Source organism: Cyprinodon tularosa, unplaced genomic scaffold (genome assembly GCF_016077235.1).
Source record: "Cyprinodon tularosa strain WSP-4 unplaced genomic scaffold, ASM1607723v1 ctg177, whole genome shotgun sequence".
In the NCBI taxonomy this organism is placed as follows: domain Eukaryota; kingdom Metazoa; phylum Chordata; class Actinopteri; order Cyprinodontiformes; family Cyprinodontidae; genus Cyprinodon; species Cyprinodon tularosa.
Genome location: NW_024038589.1, coordinates 679,344 through 698,441, shown reverse-complemented (window position 1 = coordinate 698,441; position 19,098 = coordinate 679,344). Strand labels below are relative to the sequence as shown.

General features: G+C 37.2%; 2 protein-coding genes across 2 annotated transcripts; one reads left to right on the top strand and one right to left on the bottom strand.

The window, feature by feature from the left end:
- Positions 1-837: 837 nt before the first annotated feature.
- Positions 838-11,216, top strand: LOC119781461 (NXPE family member 3-like). Its single transcript, XM_038281941.1, has 7 exons — positions 838-1,095; positions 2,387-2,542; positions 2,819-3,253; positions 8,429-8,724; positions 9,786-9,856; positions 10,181-10,375; positions 10,452-11,216. Exons 2-7 carry the CDS (start codon positions 2,408-2,410, stop codon positions 11,015-11,017), a joined length of 1,698 nt encoding a protein of 565 aa, XP_038137869.1. The 5' UTR covers positions 838-1,095; positions 2,387-2,407; the 3' UTR covers positions 11,018-11,216.
- Positions 11,217-12,169: 953 nt separating this feature from the next.
- On the bottom strand, positions 12,170-17,753 carry LOC119781462 (fibrinogen-like protein 1). Its single transcript, XM_038281942.1, has 7 exons — positions 17,650-17,753; positions 17,436-17,507; positions 15,620-15,638; positions 15,441-15,526; positions 13,152-13,269; positions 12,777-12,962; positions 12,170-12,589 (listed from the first exon to the last, which is right to left on the bottom strand). The coding sequence occupies exons 1-7, from the start codon at positions 17,653-17,655 to the stop codon at positions 12,294-12,296; spliced, it is 783 nt and encodes a 260-aa protein (XP_038137870.1). The 5' UTR covers positions 17,656-17,753; the 3' UTR covers positions 12,170-12,293.
- Between the last annotated feature and the right edge of the window lie 1,345 nt (positions 17,754-19,098).

The window sequence follows — 19,098 nt, the reverse complement described above, 5'->3', positions numbered from 1 at the left end:
CTAATATCTATATCTCAAATTCTCATAATGATCCCAGTATTTTTCTTAAACCCGAAAAATCTTCTACTTCCCCTCAATACTATTTAACTTTTCATGATGGTCGATTGGAGTGCTAATAACTCAAGTATGAATGAACTCTAGTTTGAGTCATTCTTCTCAGCTGGATGTAGGCTACAACTTGCATAAGCAATAACCTGCTCCTTGCTATGCTGAGTTTGTGCAAGTACTATACAAAGCCCACTGAGCCTAGAATATGTGTACAAACTTAAGTGCTTTGTGTAATCAGCATAAGCCAAAATTCAAGCTTGATTAAGGCCTCTTTCAATTGGTGAATTCTACTAGACATCCCAGTCTCCAATCAGTAGATCTTTTATCAGTTTTGGAGATACCCATTAATAAAGAATTTATCAGGAGAGCTATTTTTGCAAGTCTGAATGAAATAGGCTCTGTAATAGCCTGCAAACCCTAAAAAAAGCCCTCAAATCTCTCACAGATGGAAGGAGCCACTTAGACACAGCAGTTACTTTCACTGGGTCAGGCATCACCCCAGCCTGGTTCACTGCATGGCCCAAAAAACTGTGATTGTAAAACTGTAAAAGTATTCTGTCAGTTAGTGAGTAACTGAGTTTTCTTTCAATTGTTTAGTAGTCCTCTCCTAACATTTGACACAGACAGAATTTCAATTAAGAAATATTACATTTTAGGCATCCTTGAACTCCCATATTGAGTATTTAGAAACTTTTTTTGCACTCTCTATGAGGTAATAAATGGGGGCAGAGGTTAGGTTTGTTTTCTTTTGCTGTAATCTGTTTGCCAACTCATCAGTCCAGAGTGAAAAAAGAACCATTTTCTAAATGGTCCTCATTCGATGAGGTGAACTGATTTCTTAATTCACCGCCTCTCTGGAATATATGGCGAGATCAAAAGCATGTTTTATAAAGACTGGATCAAGGTACTCGCTGTAAGAGGAAAACAAGCTGTGGTGCTCTGTTTTTACTACCCTTGCATTTATTTTGTGAAAGTAAAGTAGGGGTGAATCGAGTTAACTGCAGGACGACAGAGTCTTGATCTATTTTCAACTAAATAACTCCTGAGGTAAGAGTGTTTGTATTCAAATTTTAAATGTTGACAGATTCTTTTTTTTTTTTTTATATTGCTGATTTTTGTGCAGTCTCATTGCAATCGGTGTTCTCTAGATAAGGGTTCTCCAACTTTAGTTCTCAATAGCACCTGTCTTGCAACATGCCTCAAACACAGCTAAATAAATATGATTAACTTTTCAACATTCCATCAAATTTGACAAATACCTGGTAATGAGCCACCAGTATAGTACCCCAATAATTTACCTTTGTAAACAAGCACTGTTTTAACATTTTTACTCAAGTTGAAGCAGAACCAGTAATGCAAGAAAACTTACTTGGTTAAATTAGGGTTCAAGTACAAAGTAAATATTGGCTTATAACACTTGATTTAATGTTTAAAATGATTTAATCAGACAGAGCTGAGTGTAATTTCTTTTTTTTATTGTTACTAATAAATGAAATTATAATAAAACCAACATAAATTTCTAAATCAAACTTCTCCAAATAATCGTAAAAAAAACAACTTTACAATAGATGATGCATTCATGTCAAAAAAGGATTAGGAAATTCCAAAGATAATATTTACTGTTTGCTGCATATTCATCTGAACCACAGACTAATCATCTCCATATTATGTCTTAATTATGCAATAATTTATGGGGAAAGTCAAAGCAATTACTGACTTCATAGAAATTAACATACTTTTCAGACCCTCATATTTCTGTTCTTACAATGCTATATTTATAGATCTTGTGTAATATTGATATAGATTGTATCACCTCTAAGCCATATTCACCAAAATAACAAAAGCTAAAAAAAATTTCCCTCTGCGTCATGGACTTATATAAACATTACCTTCTGAAATGCGAAATAATGTAATCCCCCAATGAACCTCAAATATTTACACTTAACATCAGAGGCCTCAGAGTTAACAGAAACAGGCTTCTGCCTCTGTCTCTGACCTTAGTTAATGATTTAAAAAGTAAAAAGCTGGGGGGGGGGGGGGGGTTGGGGGGTCCTTCAGTAAAAAAAAGTTTAGCTAATAAAATCTAAACAAAAATGCAGAAAAAAAATATAATAGGCTGTCATAAATTAATATATATTTCAGGCATTTTTATTTATTTATATGGGTAATCCCTTACTTTAAGCAACAGACTGAGAATCTTGTTGTCTCCGTTATAAGTAATGGTAGGATTAACATGGAGGGTGATGATGCAATTAGGATGTCTTCTGCAATTATACATTGTCAATTAAGGTTTGACTAGAAGTAAACTCTTGCTTTTTCTCCTTTTTGTTAATTTCAGCCACGGAGACGGTCATCATTGATGATGAGAGGAAAGTTGTGTAAAGTTCTCGCCCCTCTGAAGTATGGCTCCGTCATCTTGTTCATGGTTTTTAGCGTCTTAATCATCTTGCTCCATAATAGAACCATTGATTTCATGTCTGTTGATTTAACAAAGGTGAGCACTGTCACTATTGATAATACTAAATGTCAGTTTTCAAGGTAGCACCCTTTCAGCACCGACAATCTCTCACTTTATGCCAAACTATGGAGATTAAGCCCCCCACAACCTCTGTGTCAGGGACCTAACCTTCACACTGTTGGTGAAATAAGATTTCAAATGGAAGATAAATGCTATTTAGGGATGTCTATATATAAAAAAGGAAAACAACTGTGAAGTCTATGAGAGTTGTTATTTTTGTTTTACTGAAACTAAAACTTTCTCTCCTTTTAGAATAAAATGAGTGCTACAGTTAATCCAAAGCTTTCCACTGAGCTTCCCAAGCTATTCAACATCTGTTCATTCAATTCACTTTCACCCAAGGAGGACTATATCCTAGATGGCCTAAAAGATGCTATGTACTGGCCTGAAACCCCAACATTGAAATCAAACTTTTCCCTGAATGACACAAGTGATCCTGATCATAGCACCTTCACCATCCTCCCACGGAGCAAGGGTGGGAATTGGCAAGTGGGGGATCAGCTAAGGGTTTTGATAAGAATCTGTGACTTTCATGGTCATACCAAGAGGTCCGGAGGAGATGTTCTATTTGCTCGGCTGCACAACTCGACTCTTCATGCAGGGGTGGCAGGGCATGTGGTGGATCATCTCAACGGTTTCTACTCCGCTATATTCCCTTTACTTTGGGAAGGAAGTGCACAAGTTGAGGTAATACAAACCTTTATATAATTAGTAGTGTTGCGCCAATGCCATTTTTTGGCCCCGATAGCAATACCCGATAACTGGCTCTGCAGTATTGTCCCATACCGATACCATCTGTTTGAAATTGATGTGTGTTTATATGAAGAACTGCATACTACTTGGATGTAAAATAATTGCCATCATGGCTTTGTCAAGCTGCTGCCTTCCTTTGTGAAGCAGGAAAAAGACTAATACAAAGCGAATCCAGTAGAACTTTTTATTGCCTACCTGGAATGGGTGACAATAGTTAAATTAACTTTTGGCTCTCAAATTGGCATCGGTGCCCTATTTATTGGTACTCGCCGATACCTCCATTTTAGTGCTGGATCAGGGCCCCACCTGATACTGGTATCGGTGCAAAACAGATAATTATTCTTCTCTTAATTCCTACAGTCAAGGGTAACTGAAAACACATTGGCTTAAACATGCATAAGTCTACATTTTCATAGAGGAAGTACAAACTTGGTATGACACAAGAGGGTGCTAATGCAATTCTCTACAAGAGTTTTAAACTTTAGCAGTAATTGGGAAAACTATAAAACTTTTTTTCAGAAACATCCAGGTCTGATAGCTTTTACGTAATGACATTTATTGAATGTTTGTATTAAATTAAAGAGTTCCTATACACTCAGAATTATAAATATTTCGTTTTAACTAGGATAAAAATTTATTTTGCATAAATCTAAAACTTACTCCAGTGTCTTTACTCAAAGTGCCACTAACTCTGTTTTAATGTAGATTTTAAACTATGATGAAATTAACATCATAGCATCATTAGCATTGAAAAGAGATTCAGATGCTGCCAACATCAGTTTTTATTAGGAGCCAATTGTTGTATTCTTATGAGTTGTATTTTATCTGTTATGTTTTTCTCAATTCAAGTAACCAAAAACTCCCCAGAGTGACAAAAAAAGTGGAAGGAACTTCTTTTTTTAATGTTTTAATGTAACGGTGTGTTAATGGCCAAGCCAACATGACCAATTAGCAAATTAACGTGGTTGCAGCTCAATCTTCGACAAATATGTAAAGAGTATTGCTTTTAGACTAAATGTATAAAAGTTTTTGGCTGGGACAGTTATGGATCATTTAGTTCTAATTGCTGATTGAGTAATTAAAGTATCTAAAAACTTCCAAAATGCTTTCTTAAATCATGTTTACATTTATATCGTTATAACCTAAACAAAGACACTCTGATTAATTTTGTATAAAACAAAAAAAAAAACACTAAAAAAAGACTGTCTAAAACTAGGGATATGATGTTGTATAATACATCATTAAAGCTGCAGTCTGTAAGTTTTTAAAAATCACTTTTTTGTCATATTGGCTAAAACTGTCCCTATGCCCAGACAGCAGTACATGTGATATGTAACCTGTGAAAAAAACTGCTTCAATTGGTCCCGCATACTGCCTGTATTTCAATCTGGAAAGAATATTTCGGGACGAGTCAAAACAACCAATCACAGCCAGAGTAGCGTCTGATGGAGTGTCAATCACAGCTCACACACGCTGAATCCCGCGAAACCCCCCCCCCCCCCTCTCACCGCTTAACCTGCCGCTGCCGCCCGGCTGCCGCAGTCAGGAGGACGCGCGTGGAAGTCATGGCGGAGCGACAGCCACCAGCAAAAGAGAAACTGCCCTTACTGCCCCTGCCGACAACTGCTTACACAGCAAACTTCAGTATAACCAGCATCTTATATCTAGCTGCTTGGAGGTGAGTGTTATCGCTCTTACCGGTTCACACTCCATGCCGCGTATGCTGCTTGGACGCTTCTGGTTGCATGCGGTAGCCGCGCAGATGCTGTGAGAGGGGTGGAGCTTGGAGGTGGGGCATGAGTGAAGCAGAGAGGGTGGGGGAGTGGCGTGAAACCTGTTTTTCTTCAAATTTTCAGTCGAAGTCTGCTCTCTTCTCAATGTTACAGACTGAAGCTACAGGTGCTGGTCATAAAATTAGAATATTATGAAAAAGTAGATTGATTTCAGTAATTCCATTTAAAAAGTGAAACTTGTATATTATATTCATACATTACATACAAACTCATATATTTCAGATGTTTATTTTGTTTAATTTTGATGATTACAAATGACAACAAATGAAAATCTCAAATTCATCATATCAGAAAATTAGAATATTACTGAAGACCAATAAAAACAAAGGATTTATAGAAATGTTGGCCAACTGAAAAGTATGAACATGAAAAGTATGAGCATGTACAGCACTCAGTATTTAGTTGGGCCTCCTTTGGCCTGTATTACTGCAGCAATGCGGCGTGGCATGGAGTCGATCAGTCTGTGGCACTGCTCAGGTGTTATGATAGCCCAGGTTGCTCTAATAGTGGCTTTTAGCTCTTCTGAATTGTTGGGTCTGGTGTATTGCATCTTCTTCTTCACAATACCCCATAGATTTTCTATGGGGTTAAGGTCAGGAGAGTTTGCTGGCCAATTAAGAACAGGGATACCATGGTCCTTCAACCAGGTACTGGTAGCTTTGGCACTGTGTGCAGGTGCCAAGTCCTGTTGGAAAATGAAATCTGCATCTCCAAAAAGTTGGTCAGCTGCAGGAAGCATGAAGTGCTCTAAAACTTCCTGGTATGTGGCTGCGTTGACCCTGGACCTCAGAAAACACAATGGACCAACACCAGCAGATGACATGGCACCCCAAACCATCACTGACTGTGGAAACTTTACACTGGACTTCAAGCAACGTGGATGAAGTGCCTCTCTTCTTTTCCTCCAGACTCTGGGACCTTGATTTCCAAAGGAAATGCAAAATTTACTTTCATCAGAGAACATGACTTTGGACCACTCACCAGCAGTCCAGTCCTGTTTCTCTTTAGCCCAGGCAAGACGCTTCTGACGCTGTCTGTGGTTCAAGAGTGGCTTGACACAAGGAATGCGACAGCAGAAACCCATGTCTTTCATACGTCTGTGTGTGGTGGTTCTTGAAGCACTCACTCCAGCTGCAGTCCACTCTTTGTGAATCTCCCCCACATTTTTGAAGGGGTTTTGTTTCACAATCCTCTCCAGGGTGCGGTTATCTCTCTTGCTTGTACACTTTTTTCGACCACATCTTTTCCTTCCCTTCGCCTCTCTATTAATCTGCTTGGACACTGAGCTCTGTGAACAGCCAGCCTCTTTAGCTATGACCTTTTGTGTCTTGCCCTCCTTGTGCAAGGTGTCGATGGTCGTCTTTTGGACAACTGTCAAGTCAGCAGTCTTTCCCATGATTGTGTAGCCTATAGAACTAGACTGAAAGACCATTTAAAGGCTTTTGCAGGTGGTTTGAGTTAATTAGCTGATTAGAGTGTGGCACCAGGGGCCATCAATTTTGAACCTTTTCACAATATTCTAATTTTCTGATATGATGAATTTGAGATTTTCATTTGTTGTCATTTGTAATCATCAAAATTAAACAAAATAAACATCTGAAATATATGAGTTTGTATGTAATGTATGAATATAATATACAAGTTTCACTTTTTAAATGGAATTACTGAAATCAATCTACTTTTTCATGATATTCTAATTTTATGACCAGCACCTGTATAAGGGCTCGGGATCCACGTTGCATTGTGGGACGTCGCAGCCATACTGACTGCTACGCAAACGTAAACATAGCTCTGACACAACGTTGTTGTTGAAAGAAGAGACAGAAGTAGAGAGAAAAAAGATGTTAAAATCCCGAAAAGGAACTGGAATTTACCGGGACACATTAAATAGAGAAGCCAGGGACCGGTATGTTGACAAAATCAGCATTATTAATCATTTGGATCCATATGAAGTTCCAGCAATGAGTGGAGCACCGATGAGTGAGCGCCTATACTTCAAAACAGTTTCGAAGCTACAAGTCCTTGGAGTCTCATGTGCAGTTCATGAATGGATGGGTTCAGGAGCTGCACATCATAAAGCCAGCAAACAGTGGGAACACAGTAATCCGTACAAAGGTAAGCTGTGATCAGACGGGCTCTGGAACCTGCTAGTTTAGCAACTGCTAACCGCTAGTGCTAACAACCACTCACGCATTTAATCTACTTTTAACTAGCTGCTATGTGTTTAAAAGGTGTAGTTAGTAACGTTAACTGCCAACCCTCCGGGTTTCTCGCGTATTTGAGCATTTTCCCGCTGCCCTTTTTATTTTCCTGTAAAAGATCCCAACTTTGAAGGAAATAAACAATGTAGGCTATAAAATGAAACCGTGCATCTTTAACTTACCAGAATGAAAATGCAGGGAACACACTCTCAATGACATTAGAATACTGTGGAAAGTTATGTTCGGTCGTCTTACAGCTGCGATCCAAGCTAGCCGACGACTCTTTATCTCGGACACTTGGTCTCCATGGTTACGCCTCCAGGCAGGAAAGTAGTTGAAAGTTAACCCATTTTCTATGTTTTTCCCATGGCGATCATGTGTTGAGCTGTTACAGCCCGCAATACAGCAACGGTTTACCATGGTTGAAATCAAGTTAAGGTGAAATTAATCAAATTAAAACACGGCTGAGAGGGAGTACAGTACGTGGTAGTCATAGGCAATAGTCTGAGCCGCGGTAAAAGACGCATTCAACATGGCGGCGACGCGAAGTGCTTACGTCATGACGACCAAGCCCTATTACATAAAGTTTTAGTAGCAGATTGAAATTAGGAAGAAAAAAAATTTCTTGTTTACTTCATTTAATATAAAATACAACATAAACCTTAAAATTTTTTAACACTATTGATTAGCCACCCCTGGACTGTTCAGGATTTATGCAACACTCAAATACTTTGATTGTCTTGCCATATCTTCTGTTATCAACTCTGTTTAGTTTTATTACTGCACCATTTAACCATGAAGAGCGTCGACTAACAGAAAAGATTGAATATTTTGAAGGGTCGCTGCATTATCTTTTCCCAGCTTTTATTGTCATTACACTGCAGCAAGTACAGAGCAACAAAATGAGCAGTGGGCTGCCACTGTGCGGCGCCCGGGGAGCAGTGTGGGGTTAAGGGTCTTGCTTAGGGACCCAGTGGGGCCTGAACTCAGAACCTCTGGACTCCAAGCTCTATGGCCTAAACCCTAGGCAGCCTCGATTTGTCTTTTATAGATACTAAAATCATTCTTGCGGAGGTTTGGTTTGTGTAAAAATGTTTTGTTCTGTTTTCCTTTAGGTGACGCTGGTTCACCCCAGCGAGGCAGTCACGGTGCTGCATAAACTGACCCAGGAGCAGCCTGACAGAATCTATTTTCAAAGTCATTTCAAGTTGGGCTCAATAAGTGAAACTACCACCTGCAATGTCTGTCTTAATTCAAACCAACAAAAACTGTGTAACTACACTGACATTAAGACAGGGGAGCCGTGGTTTTGCTATAAGCCAAAGATTTTAGGCTGCGACAACAGGATCACCCACTCCAAAGGACGATTCAGACAAAACATAAACCCAATGGAGGAGAAGCTCTTTCAAAGGTAAATGTTCTGATCATTTTGTTGAGCTTAAAAATCAGATGCAAAAAAAGTCTAAATGCGCCACCATACAAACTCAAAGCTGCTTCTTAATGAAAGATTTAGCTTGATGTGAAGATTCCTGACATTGAACAAAAGGTTTGAAACTAATCCTGAATTTTATCTCCAAGAACAACGACCATGTCATTGGAGGAAAATTCTCTTTTCTCGCAAATAAAACTTTTTTCCTAACCTAGCTGTTTAGACAATAAAGAGGTCAGTGTTCATTCAGGCTGTTTTTTTATTTTTGCTTAATCAACCATTACATATACAAAAACACCAGTATTTTTGTTTTGATTTTATTTATTTACTAAAATGAGCAATTGGACCGATAATGAACGGTAATGAGCGCTCATTCTTGATTTTCTTTTAATGAAGCAAGTAGTCATGATTGTCAGCATGGTAAACACTGATCTCTCTGACCTTCATATGTTTATGGGTTTTTAGTGCAGATACAAAACAAAGTCAGAATTAAGCTTGTCTGAATATATCAAATAAATTCATAATATTCACTATTATGGACTTCTGCCTCTCTACACAATGGGCTCTCAGGTCACTTAAAAAAAAAAAAAAAATTAATCCTTGAGGATGTTTTTCTCATTTTCGTTTAGAAAAAGGAGAAATCGTATAACTTTTACCAGTTTTCTCGTTATGGTTTAACAAACAAAAATACTTGTGTTTTTCTTTTCTTCAAATAAAAAAAAATGAAACAAACTGCCTGAATGTACACAGAACCAGGCAAGATGATGAAATATTCAGTGAAAATGAACATTTATTTGGGTCATGGTTTATCTGGTTATTAATGTACACTTTAGGCAGTGCATTTGTCAGGCCATAGCAAATACAAAGAAAAAGATTGCAAAAGAAAAAAAAAACTGTAAACAAAGAGCTGAGGGACAGACAGATGTAAACAAAACAGAAATGTAAACAAAATCTAAAATGCATTAAAAATGTCAATGAGATGCAAAGATTTCTTACATAAATGATTACACATTTTATTGTTTGCTTATATTGCTTTGTTTTAGTGGTGTCAATATGAAAGTCCCCGTTCCAGCTTCAGGACCTGCTTACATCACTGTTTTGCCAAAACTAAAAGGTAAACTATATATGAAAGTAAAACAGTCAACAATAACAGTTGAAGTGTCTTTTCTTCTTCTCCTGATTCAAAATGTAAGAATCCCTTTTTATACTCTCGTAAAAAAAAAAAAAAAGTGTTTTTAAATTGAGAATATGTTACTCCTTCAGCTATTGTGTTAAAATTCTGTCATTTTCAAGACTTTTCTTTACGGGAATATTAAATATAAAGTTGAAAAAGAGGAATTTGCTCAAAGTAATGCTGAAAAAATAGATTTATATATAGGGAATAACCTGGCAGGATAGAAAAATGTTTACTCCTTTTTTACTTTTTGTCACCTTTCAGATGAAAACCGAAGCACTGTTGAGATGAGACCCTCTGGTTATTATTATCAAGGTGCATGGCAAGCACTAGATGGCACCAGAGTTCATCAGTTTAACTCCACAGCAATCAGCTTGTGTCTTAAAGGCAAAAGCATTCACATCTATGGGGATTCCACTGTAAGGCAGTGGTATGAGTACCTAATGCGGTCTTTGCCAGGTATATATGCCCCCCCAAAAAAGCTCTCACAGTAGGTAATGATTCATTTTGCAGTCTAATGTTCTATCTCTTCTAGATCTCAAGGAGTTTGGCCTGCAAAGTTCAAAGCAAAGTGGCCCTTTATTGGCTTTGGATTATGTGAACAACATTTTGGTGACCTTCCGCAGCCACGGTCCTCCCATCCGTTTTGGCAGCTCGCTTGTTAGTCAGTTACAATACATTGCCAATGAGCTGGATCGCCTCCCTGGGGGTGAAAACACTGTTGTAGTTATTGGCATTTGGGCTCACTTCAGCACTTTCCCTATTGAGGTTTACGTTAGACGTCTGCTGAACATTCGGGAAGCAGTGGTGAGACTCTTGACTAGAGCTCCAGGTACGTTGGTCTTCCTCAGGACTGCAAACCCCAAAGAGATGACCCTCTATGAGGCTTTGACTAACAGCGACTGGTTTTCCCTACAACGCGATAAGGCTCTAAGAGAAATTTTTAAAGGAGTAAACGTCAAACTAGTAGATGCTTGGGATATGGTACTGGCCCATCACCTTCCACACAAACTCCATCCACAGTCTGACATAATCAAGAATATGCTTGATGTTCTTTTATCTTACGTATGTCCTCTACATGGAAATTATACAAGATCCTAAAGATTAGCATTGGGAAAATACAAAACTAATGGAGCTAATGATGAATGATTGCACCTATAGTACTTCTACCTCATGGCAACAAAAAGTTGGACTTTTCTTTACTAGATTTGCATGGAAAGGGTATGCAGTCAGTGTTTTCATCGGTGGTTAAAATCGTCTCAACCTGGACTTGCCATTAAAAATGACAGAATAAAATTTTTTTCTTGCTCTGTCTTTTTTGTTTAGGTTCTGTAGCGTTTTCTTCATTAGTTCATTTATCCCTATAGGAAGACACATTGCAAAGGCTTACAGAAAAGGAAATAAATCTAAAGAGTAATGGAGCACTAATTTTAAAATCAAATAAAAAAGGTTTACTTACTTTAATAATTAAGATTCATTACTTAACAGCAACTGTTTGGTTTCTTCCTGGTAAATATTACCTCCATCAATCTCCCTGGTAACCTCATAAGTCCAGGACAACAAAGTATTAACTTTGACGCCAACATTTTTGTTTCAGCATTAAAGAAAATTCTTGAGGCTTTTCCTGTCCTTGTTTGAAAATTATCCATCCACACTGTTTATCAGCTGGCATCCCTGACATTGCAACTTTAGTTAAAGATGGAGGATTTTTGCCTAAGAAAATTATGGCAAACTAAATTATGGAGGTACATTCTTCTTAAAACTGTTTTAGAAGTGCCCAAATAGAAAAATAAATACTAGCCTTAAGCCTCCTACCTGTCTAATGGTTTTATTTTTTTCTCTTTTCAGGACTTTCAAAGAAACGTAACCTCCATCTTATACAAGTTTTTAAAAAATGTCATATCTGACGTTCTATGTTAGACACTGGTTGCTCATATGTGCTCCATTTATTGCCCTCCAAAATAACACAATTAAAAAATCAATCAATTGTGTTGTTATTTATATACATTAATTCTGTAAATAAATGCTAAACTGGCTTTGACCTTGAAAGAAAAACAATTCACCAAGGACTTTTTTGTGTGAGATAAAGACCTATTATTCCTTTCAAGATTTTCCTTTATGCAGATGACATAACATTATACAGTATTCAAAACCGTTACCCTTTTTTAAAACCTTTAATTATTTGTAAAGTACGAAATCAAAAGTAAAATGCTGAATGGAGTATTTCTCACTTGTCGATGACAAGAAAACCACTTAAAAGCACAAAAGGTTTTATTTTTCCTGTCTCACAATGTGCTAAACACAAGAGAATATCTGATCACAAAATTAATCCGTAATCTAAATATGCAAAGGGGTAAAATGGGACGGGCATATGGAATCACTCGGGTTTTATCATCATTCTGGTTGCCTTTGCTGAATAAGGAACTGGTTTCCAGGTGTGCCAGTGAAGGCCAGAAACCCAATAGATGTGGTCCCCAGAAGGATGCCAGTCACCGTTTAGAGCTGCAGAGCCACATCGACTGTACCACCAACCTCCCCCCTCTGATGCGGCACATTCTTCTTCTGCAATGTCATCGAAGATGCAAGGGGAGCAGCCGTCATGGTCGCTGTCGATGGTACTAAAGCCAAAGCCATTCTGGTCCATGCGGGGCTTGGAACCACGGATAGCGTCACCTTTTAAAAGAGACATTTTGCTGTTTGTAAGATCAATTAAACATCAATGCTGTGTCAGCAGTAATGATCCAAAAGCCTTTTTTGGAAATTCTGGATTCAAAATTAATTTGCTGCAAAGAATGTGCTTAAGACAGCACACATTTTTTTTTTCTATTTTAATAGACAGCTAAGAAACACGCTGAAGTACCTGCATTTCCACTATATCTTCCAACCTCCAGTTTATAAGCTTTTTGCTCATCTCCAAGAGTAAAGTTATTGTATTCAGCAAAAGCCATGCCACCTTCATGGTCCCACAGGTCCACCTTCAAAGTCCACTTTTTAGTTTTGTTCTTGGTCAAAAGATGGACTTTCTCCAGTCCAAGCCAATGGTCATCTAGAAAGTTAACAGGATACATAAAAGTTATGAGTTTTATTTACTTCAATAAATAATGGATGAAGTTAAGATTAATGCAACTGCTTTAAACGTTACATTCAAAATTTTAAAAGGGAAATTGCACCGCTAATTTTTGTTTTTTGACAACAATACAGTTAAAATTTGATATAATAAAGACTGCTTGCTTACTTGCCAGGGATCCAAAACCACGTTTGTATTCTTCCCATTCTCTGTGAAAAGACTCTTGTCCTCCTGTCCGTCTTTGAATAACTATCCACCCTTCATTCTGCCCCATCTCACAGTACACCTGAGTAGAGCGTTCAGAAAATCGACACATCAGACTTGAATTCTAATTGCATTCTATTTATTGTTCTGCACTAATTATTTAGTGCTTTTAAAAGAAGAAAAAAGTATAGGCAGGTATACACATTATCAACGTTTGCTTAAAAAGCAAAGGATGTTTTCAAATTATGAAAATTAAAATGAAAACTTTTCTTCCAGCATAATGTGGAATATTTGGTATTCAATTCAATTCAGTTTATTTCTATAGCGCCAATTCACAACACATGTCATGTCAAGGCACTTTACAGTTCACCAGATCATCCAGTCAAATTAATTCAAAGTTTTCTATCTAAGGAAAACCAGTTGATTGCATTGACTCATTGACTCGAATGCAATCCCTCACACTAAGCATGCTTGTAGTGACAGTGGAGAGGAAAAACTCCCTTTTAACAGGAAGTAACCTCCAGCAGAACCAGGCTCAGTGTGAGCGGCCATCTGCCGAGGCCGACTGGAGTTAAAGGAGACAGAAGGAGGGATACAAAAGCAACTGTAAAAGGCGGCCCGCCCAGGAAACACACAGCCAGGCAGACGAGCTCTGAGCCGGCTCCCATGTCAGAGGATGAAGAGAGCACATCCAGCCAGTAACAGCCAGAGAAACAGGACTACACTGGAAAAACTGGCCGATCTCCAACATCTATTATTATTAAAATAGTATTAAAATGGTAATAGTTTTAAAATTTAAAAATACATTAAAACAATGATAAATGTATCTTGTTGAACTTGCACTTATGCTGGTGAAGATTCTGTCATCCAGGTCATAGTCATTCCAAAAAAGTAAAAAAAAAAAAAATCCACTGGACTCAATATGCATGTTTTCTAAGCCTTTTTGGAACATGCAATTATGATGTTAAAACATTTATCCAAAGACTGAATGGGCTAGAAAATCATTGGTACCAAACAGAAAGCCAAATTAATGCAAGTGGGTCTCAGTTTTACAAACATAAAGGGATTAATATACCCTCAAAATACTATCAAAAACTTTTTGGTAAGGTTTAAAACATCAAAATCAGGTTTAGCAGAGGATGTCCCTTCATACAGATGACACACTGATGTACTGTATTCAAAACTGTGAGCTAGTTTGTCAGTGCTTGTACTGAAGAAAATATTTAAAAAAGATTCAAGATTCATACTGACTGGTCTAAAACCCAAGAAAAATAATTGGCATTTAATTTTCTAAACTATAAAAAAAAATGTATTATTTAAAAAAAAGCATAACTTTCTCAAAGGTAAATCCTTCAGAACAGAATTAGTCTGTTTAACTGTATTAGTCTGAATGAAAATTTGTCTGTTTTCTGTTCGGATTAAAAGAGTTGAAAGCGAATCTAAAATAGGTTTATATATGACAAAATATCATAATGAAGTTTGCCTTATCAAAACAGATATTCATAAGAGGATAATGAAACCTTAAACACCCCTGGAAACAATTCAATTTCATATTCGACTTGCAATTTAAATGTAGGTATGAAGATATTCAGTAAGAGTTTCACAAGCATCATTACAGGGAGGAAAATAGTTGAATTTGCTGTATTAATTCCCGAAAGAAAGAAATGTAAAAGTTCCTAATCTTCCATCTGGTGATATATCATAGATATATCTGCAAAATGTTTACAGAAAAAAAGAAAAAAACAATACATTTGACAAAATACCTAACTCACTTATGTAGGTCATTTATAAAAGTAAACTTAGGGACTATTGCATATTAGAAATTTGACTTGAACTGGTGCATAAATCCTAAAGATCTTTCCAGAAAGGATGAGTCATAGCTGACTGTTAATATGAGTTCCCTAAGGGGGAAATACCAATAACATGCCATGAAGGTTTTGGTTCTAACTTCAAAGCTTTAGGGGATATATTTTCCACGACACTGCTTATTTAAATACACAAAGAAGATTTCAGATAAATAAACTAGTCTTTTTTTTCCCCCGGGGATTTTGTAATTTGATACCACTGTATAAATGTAAAAATTAATGGAGATAATACCTCACAGGGAAAAAGTTACACTTGGTAAGACTTGGTTCAATTCATATAAATACAAAATTTATAGTATTACATTTAAAGTCTTATATATAGAGATCAAATATGTCAATAACCTGTCAGTTAAAGTGACAAATCAAAAAAGGTTTTTAGTTTTGGTACCTTAAAGTGTGTATCGACTCCCGCAGGCTGGATCTCATAAACTCCACTGGGTTCTTGTGAAGAGTTTTTCTTAATTTGCGTGCAGTCTTTTAAAAAAGGAAGAGGTATTTACACAATATTAAGATAATTTCTAATTTTCTAATTTTCTTATCAATAATCACAAAGAATGAATAATGTACCTTCAGGAAAAGCTGCTTCCTGTTTTCAAAAGCAGTGGACAAAAAAAAAGTGTTAAACAGTCCATTTGGCAAGAGAAATGAAGTTTTCTATTAAACGAATGATGCCTGATAGACGAAATCTGTTTTAGCCTTCTGTCCGAATATATTATTCCAGATAAAAACAATTTTAATATCAGATCAAATGAAGATAATTCATACTCATTTAGTTTTATATTTAAAAAATAAATAAAAACTCTCCCAACCAACCTAGCTCCATTAGAGTAGACTGGCTGTGCTACCTCCAGTAGCTACTATTCAATCCCAATAGTTGTGTCATTCCTGCTCTTTGTACAGGATTGTTGAAATCCAACTACACAAGGAGGCTTTGGAGCATTAACTATTGAAAAACTTATCAAAGAATCCTAATCAGTTTAACATCGTTTGGTGTTTGTCTGTTTTTGTCATGCAAAGCTGGACTTGTTGAAGTACTTAGCAGTTTTTCCCTACTGTTCTCCTGAAAGATACCTGAGCTTAAGGTCTCAAGCCTTAGGATTTTATGCTAAATTAAAGGCATTTTCAATTATCAATATCCCCAGGTGTTGTGCTACCCTAACAGTTTTATCAGAATGCACTGTGAAAGGAATGTCCACTTTTGTTTTTTTTGTTTGTTTTTTTTTTGGGGGGGGGGGGGGGGGGGGGGAGTACTTTCTCTGTTGCCAGAAGGGATTTTTTTTTCAACCCATAGATCATACTCTATTCCAGATACCAGATGAGGTCTGGAGTTCTTCAGATTCCCCTTCTGGTTGAACTCCTACAAGATTCATCAGTGCAATCTTTGCATAATTTCGGTAGTCCTGCAGCTCCCTGGAACACTTTTCCTAATTCCATGCTCTCTCCTTTTCTGGATATCGATTAACTGTAATTTTCTAGAACTCAAAATGAGGAACACATTTTTTAATAAACTTCATCGAACATCCTGGGAACTAACCAGGAACTAATGGGTAACAGGGAACACCAAGCCCAGCCTGATCATGGGACTGCTTAGTTACCTGGGAAACACAGAGCAGCTGATCACAAACAAATGTGTAGCTTCATTTTACTTAATATACCTATTTCACAAAATTCATAAATTAATTGTCTTGTAGTGATTCAGTAATTATTAGTTCCTCAGTAAATGGTTGGCATGACTCCACAAAGTCTATAAAGTCATAAAAAACATTTAATTGATGTCTTCCATCTTCAGGTTACAGTTTCTTTTCTTAGTTCCTGATTAGTTACTGTGTGTTTCCAAGATAACTAAGCAGTTGATGTTGGTGTTTCCCATCACATACTGGTTAACTACCTGTTATTTCCCAGTTAGCTCTCTACTAGTTAACTACATTTTTTGTAAAGTGTTACCTTGTGGATCCCTAAAGCTACAATTCATAATAATTCCCCGACCGACAAATATAAATGTATCCTCTTTTTGTCTGTTCTATTATTTATTTAGAATGGGACATGTTTTAGTTTGCTTTTTTTGTTTGTTTGTTTTTCAGGTATATTCTTCCTATCCCTACCTTGGTTCTACAAGCCTGTGAGACTGGGGTGTGGCTATGAGACTATTCTCGTAAAATTTAGTTAATTCATAAAATAGCACACCCAGTTCTTTTAGACAGAAGTTTGAAAACTATTTCTGTTTTTTTTTTTTTTTTTTCGTTTTTTTTTTTTATATTTACCTATTAATTGTGGCAACAACAACAACAAAAAAATCAAGTATTTGCTTAAGAAGCAAACACCTTTTCACAGTGTATGCCATTGTGCATTTTTATGCATAAATATTCAAAAAATTTATATTTACCTCAGCCTGGATTAAGCAGCAAAACTGAAGCATCAGCATGAGCCCCCAGCTGCCCAACAGACTCTTTATTACCTGAAGTAAAAATGAAAGCAGTTCACTTAGTGACAGTTTAAAGAAAAAAGAAACACATGTCAAAATTAGCTCCTAATTTTACTTCTAAAACAGCAAAATATATATAAACATTAAATGTCACCATTGTCCTTTAGACACATACCTGCATGTCGGATGAAGTTTGCTTCCCAGCTCAAACTGCGTAAAAGTAGAAGCTCTGCTTAAACCCTGGAAAAACAACCACACCTCCTTCTCAGTTCTGGACTCTTTAACAGCACCTGAAAGAAGAGACTGAGTGGGTGGAGGGTCAACAGAGGTCTTCTTTAAGTGTAGCATGTTTACTGCCCAGAAGCACCAAAAACAACATTCCAAGACAGACCTGAACAAGACAGAGCTGCTGAAGACTGAAACTCCGTAATGAAGGATCAACATTCAGTCAGAGTCCGCACTGTTGTCTTTGAGACACAGAAAGGTTAATCAGAATTTCTGCTGAAGAAAAGGACCCAGAACCCATTTTCATACTTTCTTGCCAACAATCAAAAATATTATTTTTTGCTGTATTTTGTAAGAATTGCCAAGATATCTGAGGATCTTTCATCCTGTGGCTCCTTTTGTGGAATAGTTTAAACCTGCAGCTTTACCCTGCTGAATCTGTAGAGATAAAAAAAAAAAAAACAGTTTGCATGTATGTTATGATTTAAATGAGATGCTCACACACAGTGCTTTGTGAGTTAGGGCCGGATCTATCAAAGGTTTGCGTGTATAAAAACGTGAGCTATTTCACTGCGCACGCTAAAAAATGTACAAACTGATCTATCAACAGCGTGCTAAAAGCATTTGGTCTTTAAAACGTGCTAAATAGCGCCTCTGATCCATTTAGTACTTTTTCTGCAATGAATATGCAATATGGGGCGTTTACACGCTAAAGTGCGTCTTGTGGGAGGAGAACATGTAAATATATTAATTTAGCACTCGCAAAGTGATTTATCAAACTTGAAAGCAATTTTGCTAACGGTATCTGACTCTATATTTAAAACGTTTCAAAAGAAGGTGCAAATGGTCTGTATGCGTAATTGCGCACACATGGCAGCGGTTATTGTTGCAAGAAGGAGGCATGGAAATGAAGCAAGGAGACGCAGAGAACGCATTTTTTCACTCCGTGTGAATATTTTTGCAATGAACGAGGAAACGATCATCAAAACATATCGTTTCTCCAGCATTGCCATTTTGCAGCTGTTGGGGGAACTCCGAATGGATTTGGAGCCAGCCACAAGGAGGACCCACGCAATACCAGATATCACAAAACTCCTTGCAACATTGCACTTTTTTGCATCTGGGTCATTCCAGCGTACGGTTGCAGCGAGAGCTGGGATCTCCCAATCTCGTTTTTTCAGAAGTGCTGTCCGACGGGGTCGGGGTTCTCCCCCTGCGCCTGTGGAGCAACGTGCCAAATGCTGCGGGGATCTCATCCACAGTCACAGGCCAATACAAAACACCTGTTTTTTTTTTGTTTTTTTTTTGTTTTTTTTTGTTTTTTTACTGCAGCACATAGCCTACCACCTTAGGGAATAAAGGTTGCCAATTTATAAATATATATATATATATATATATA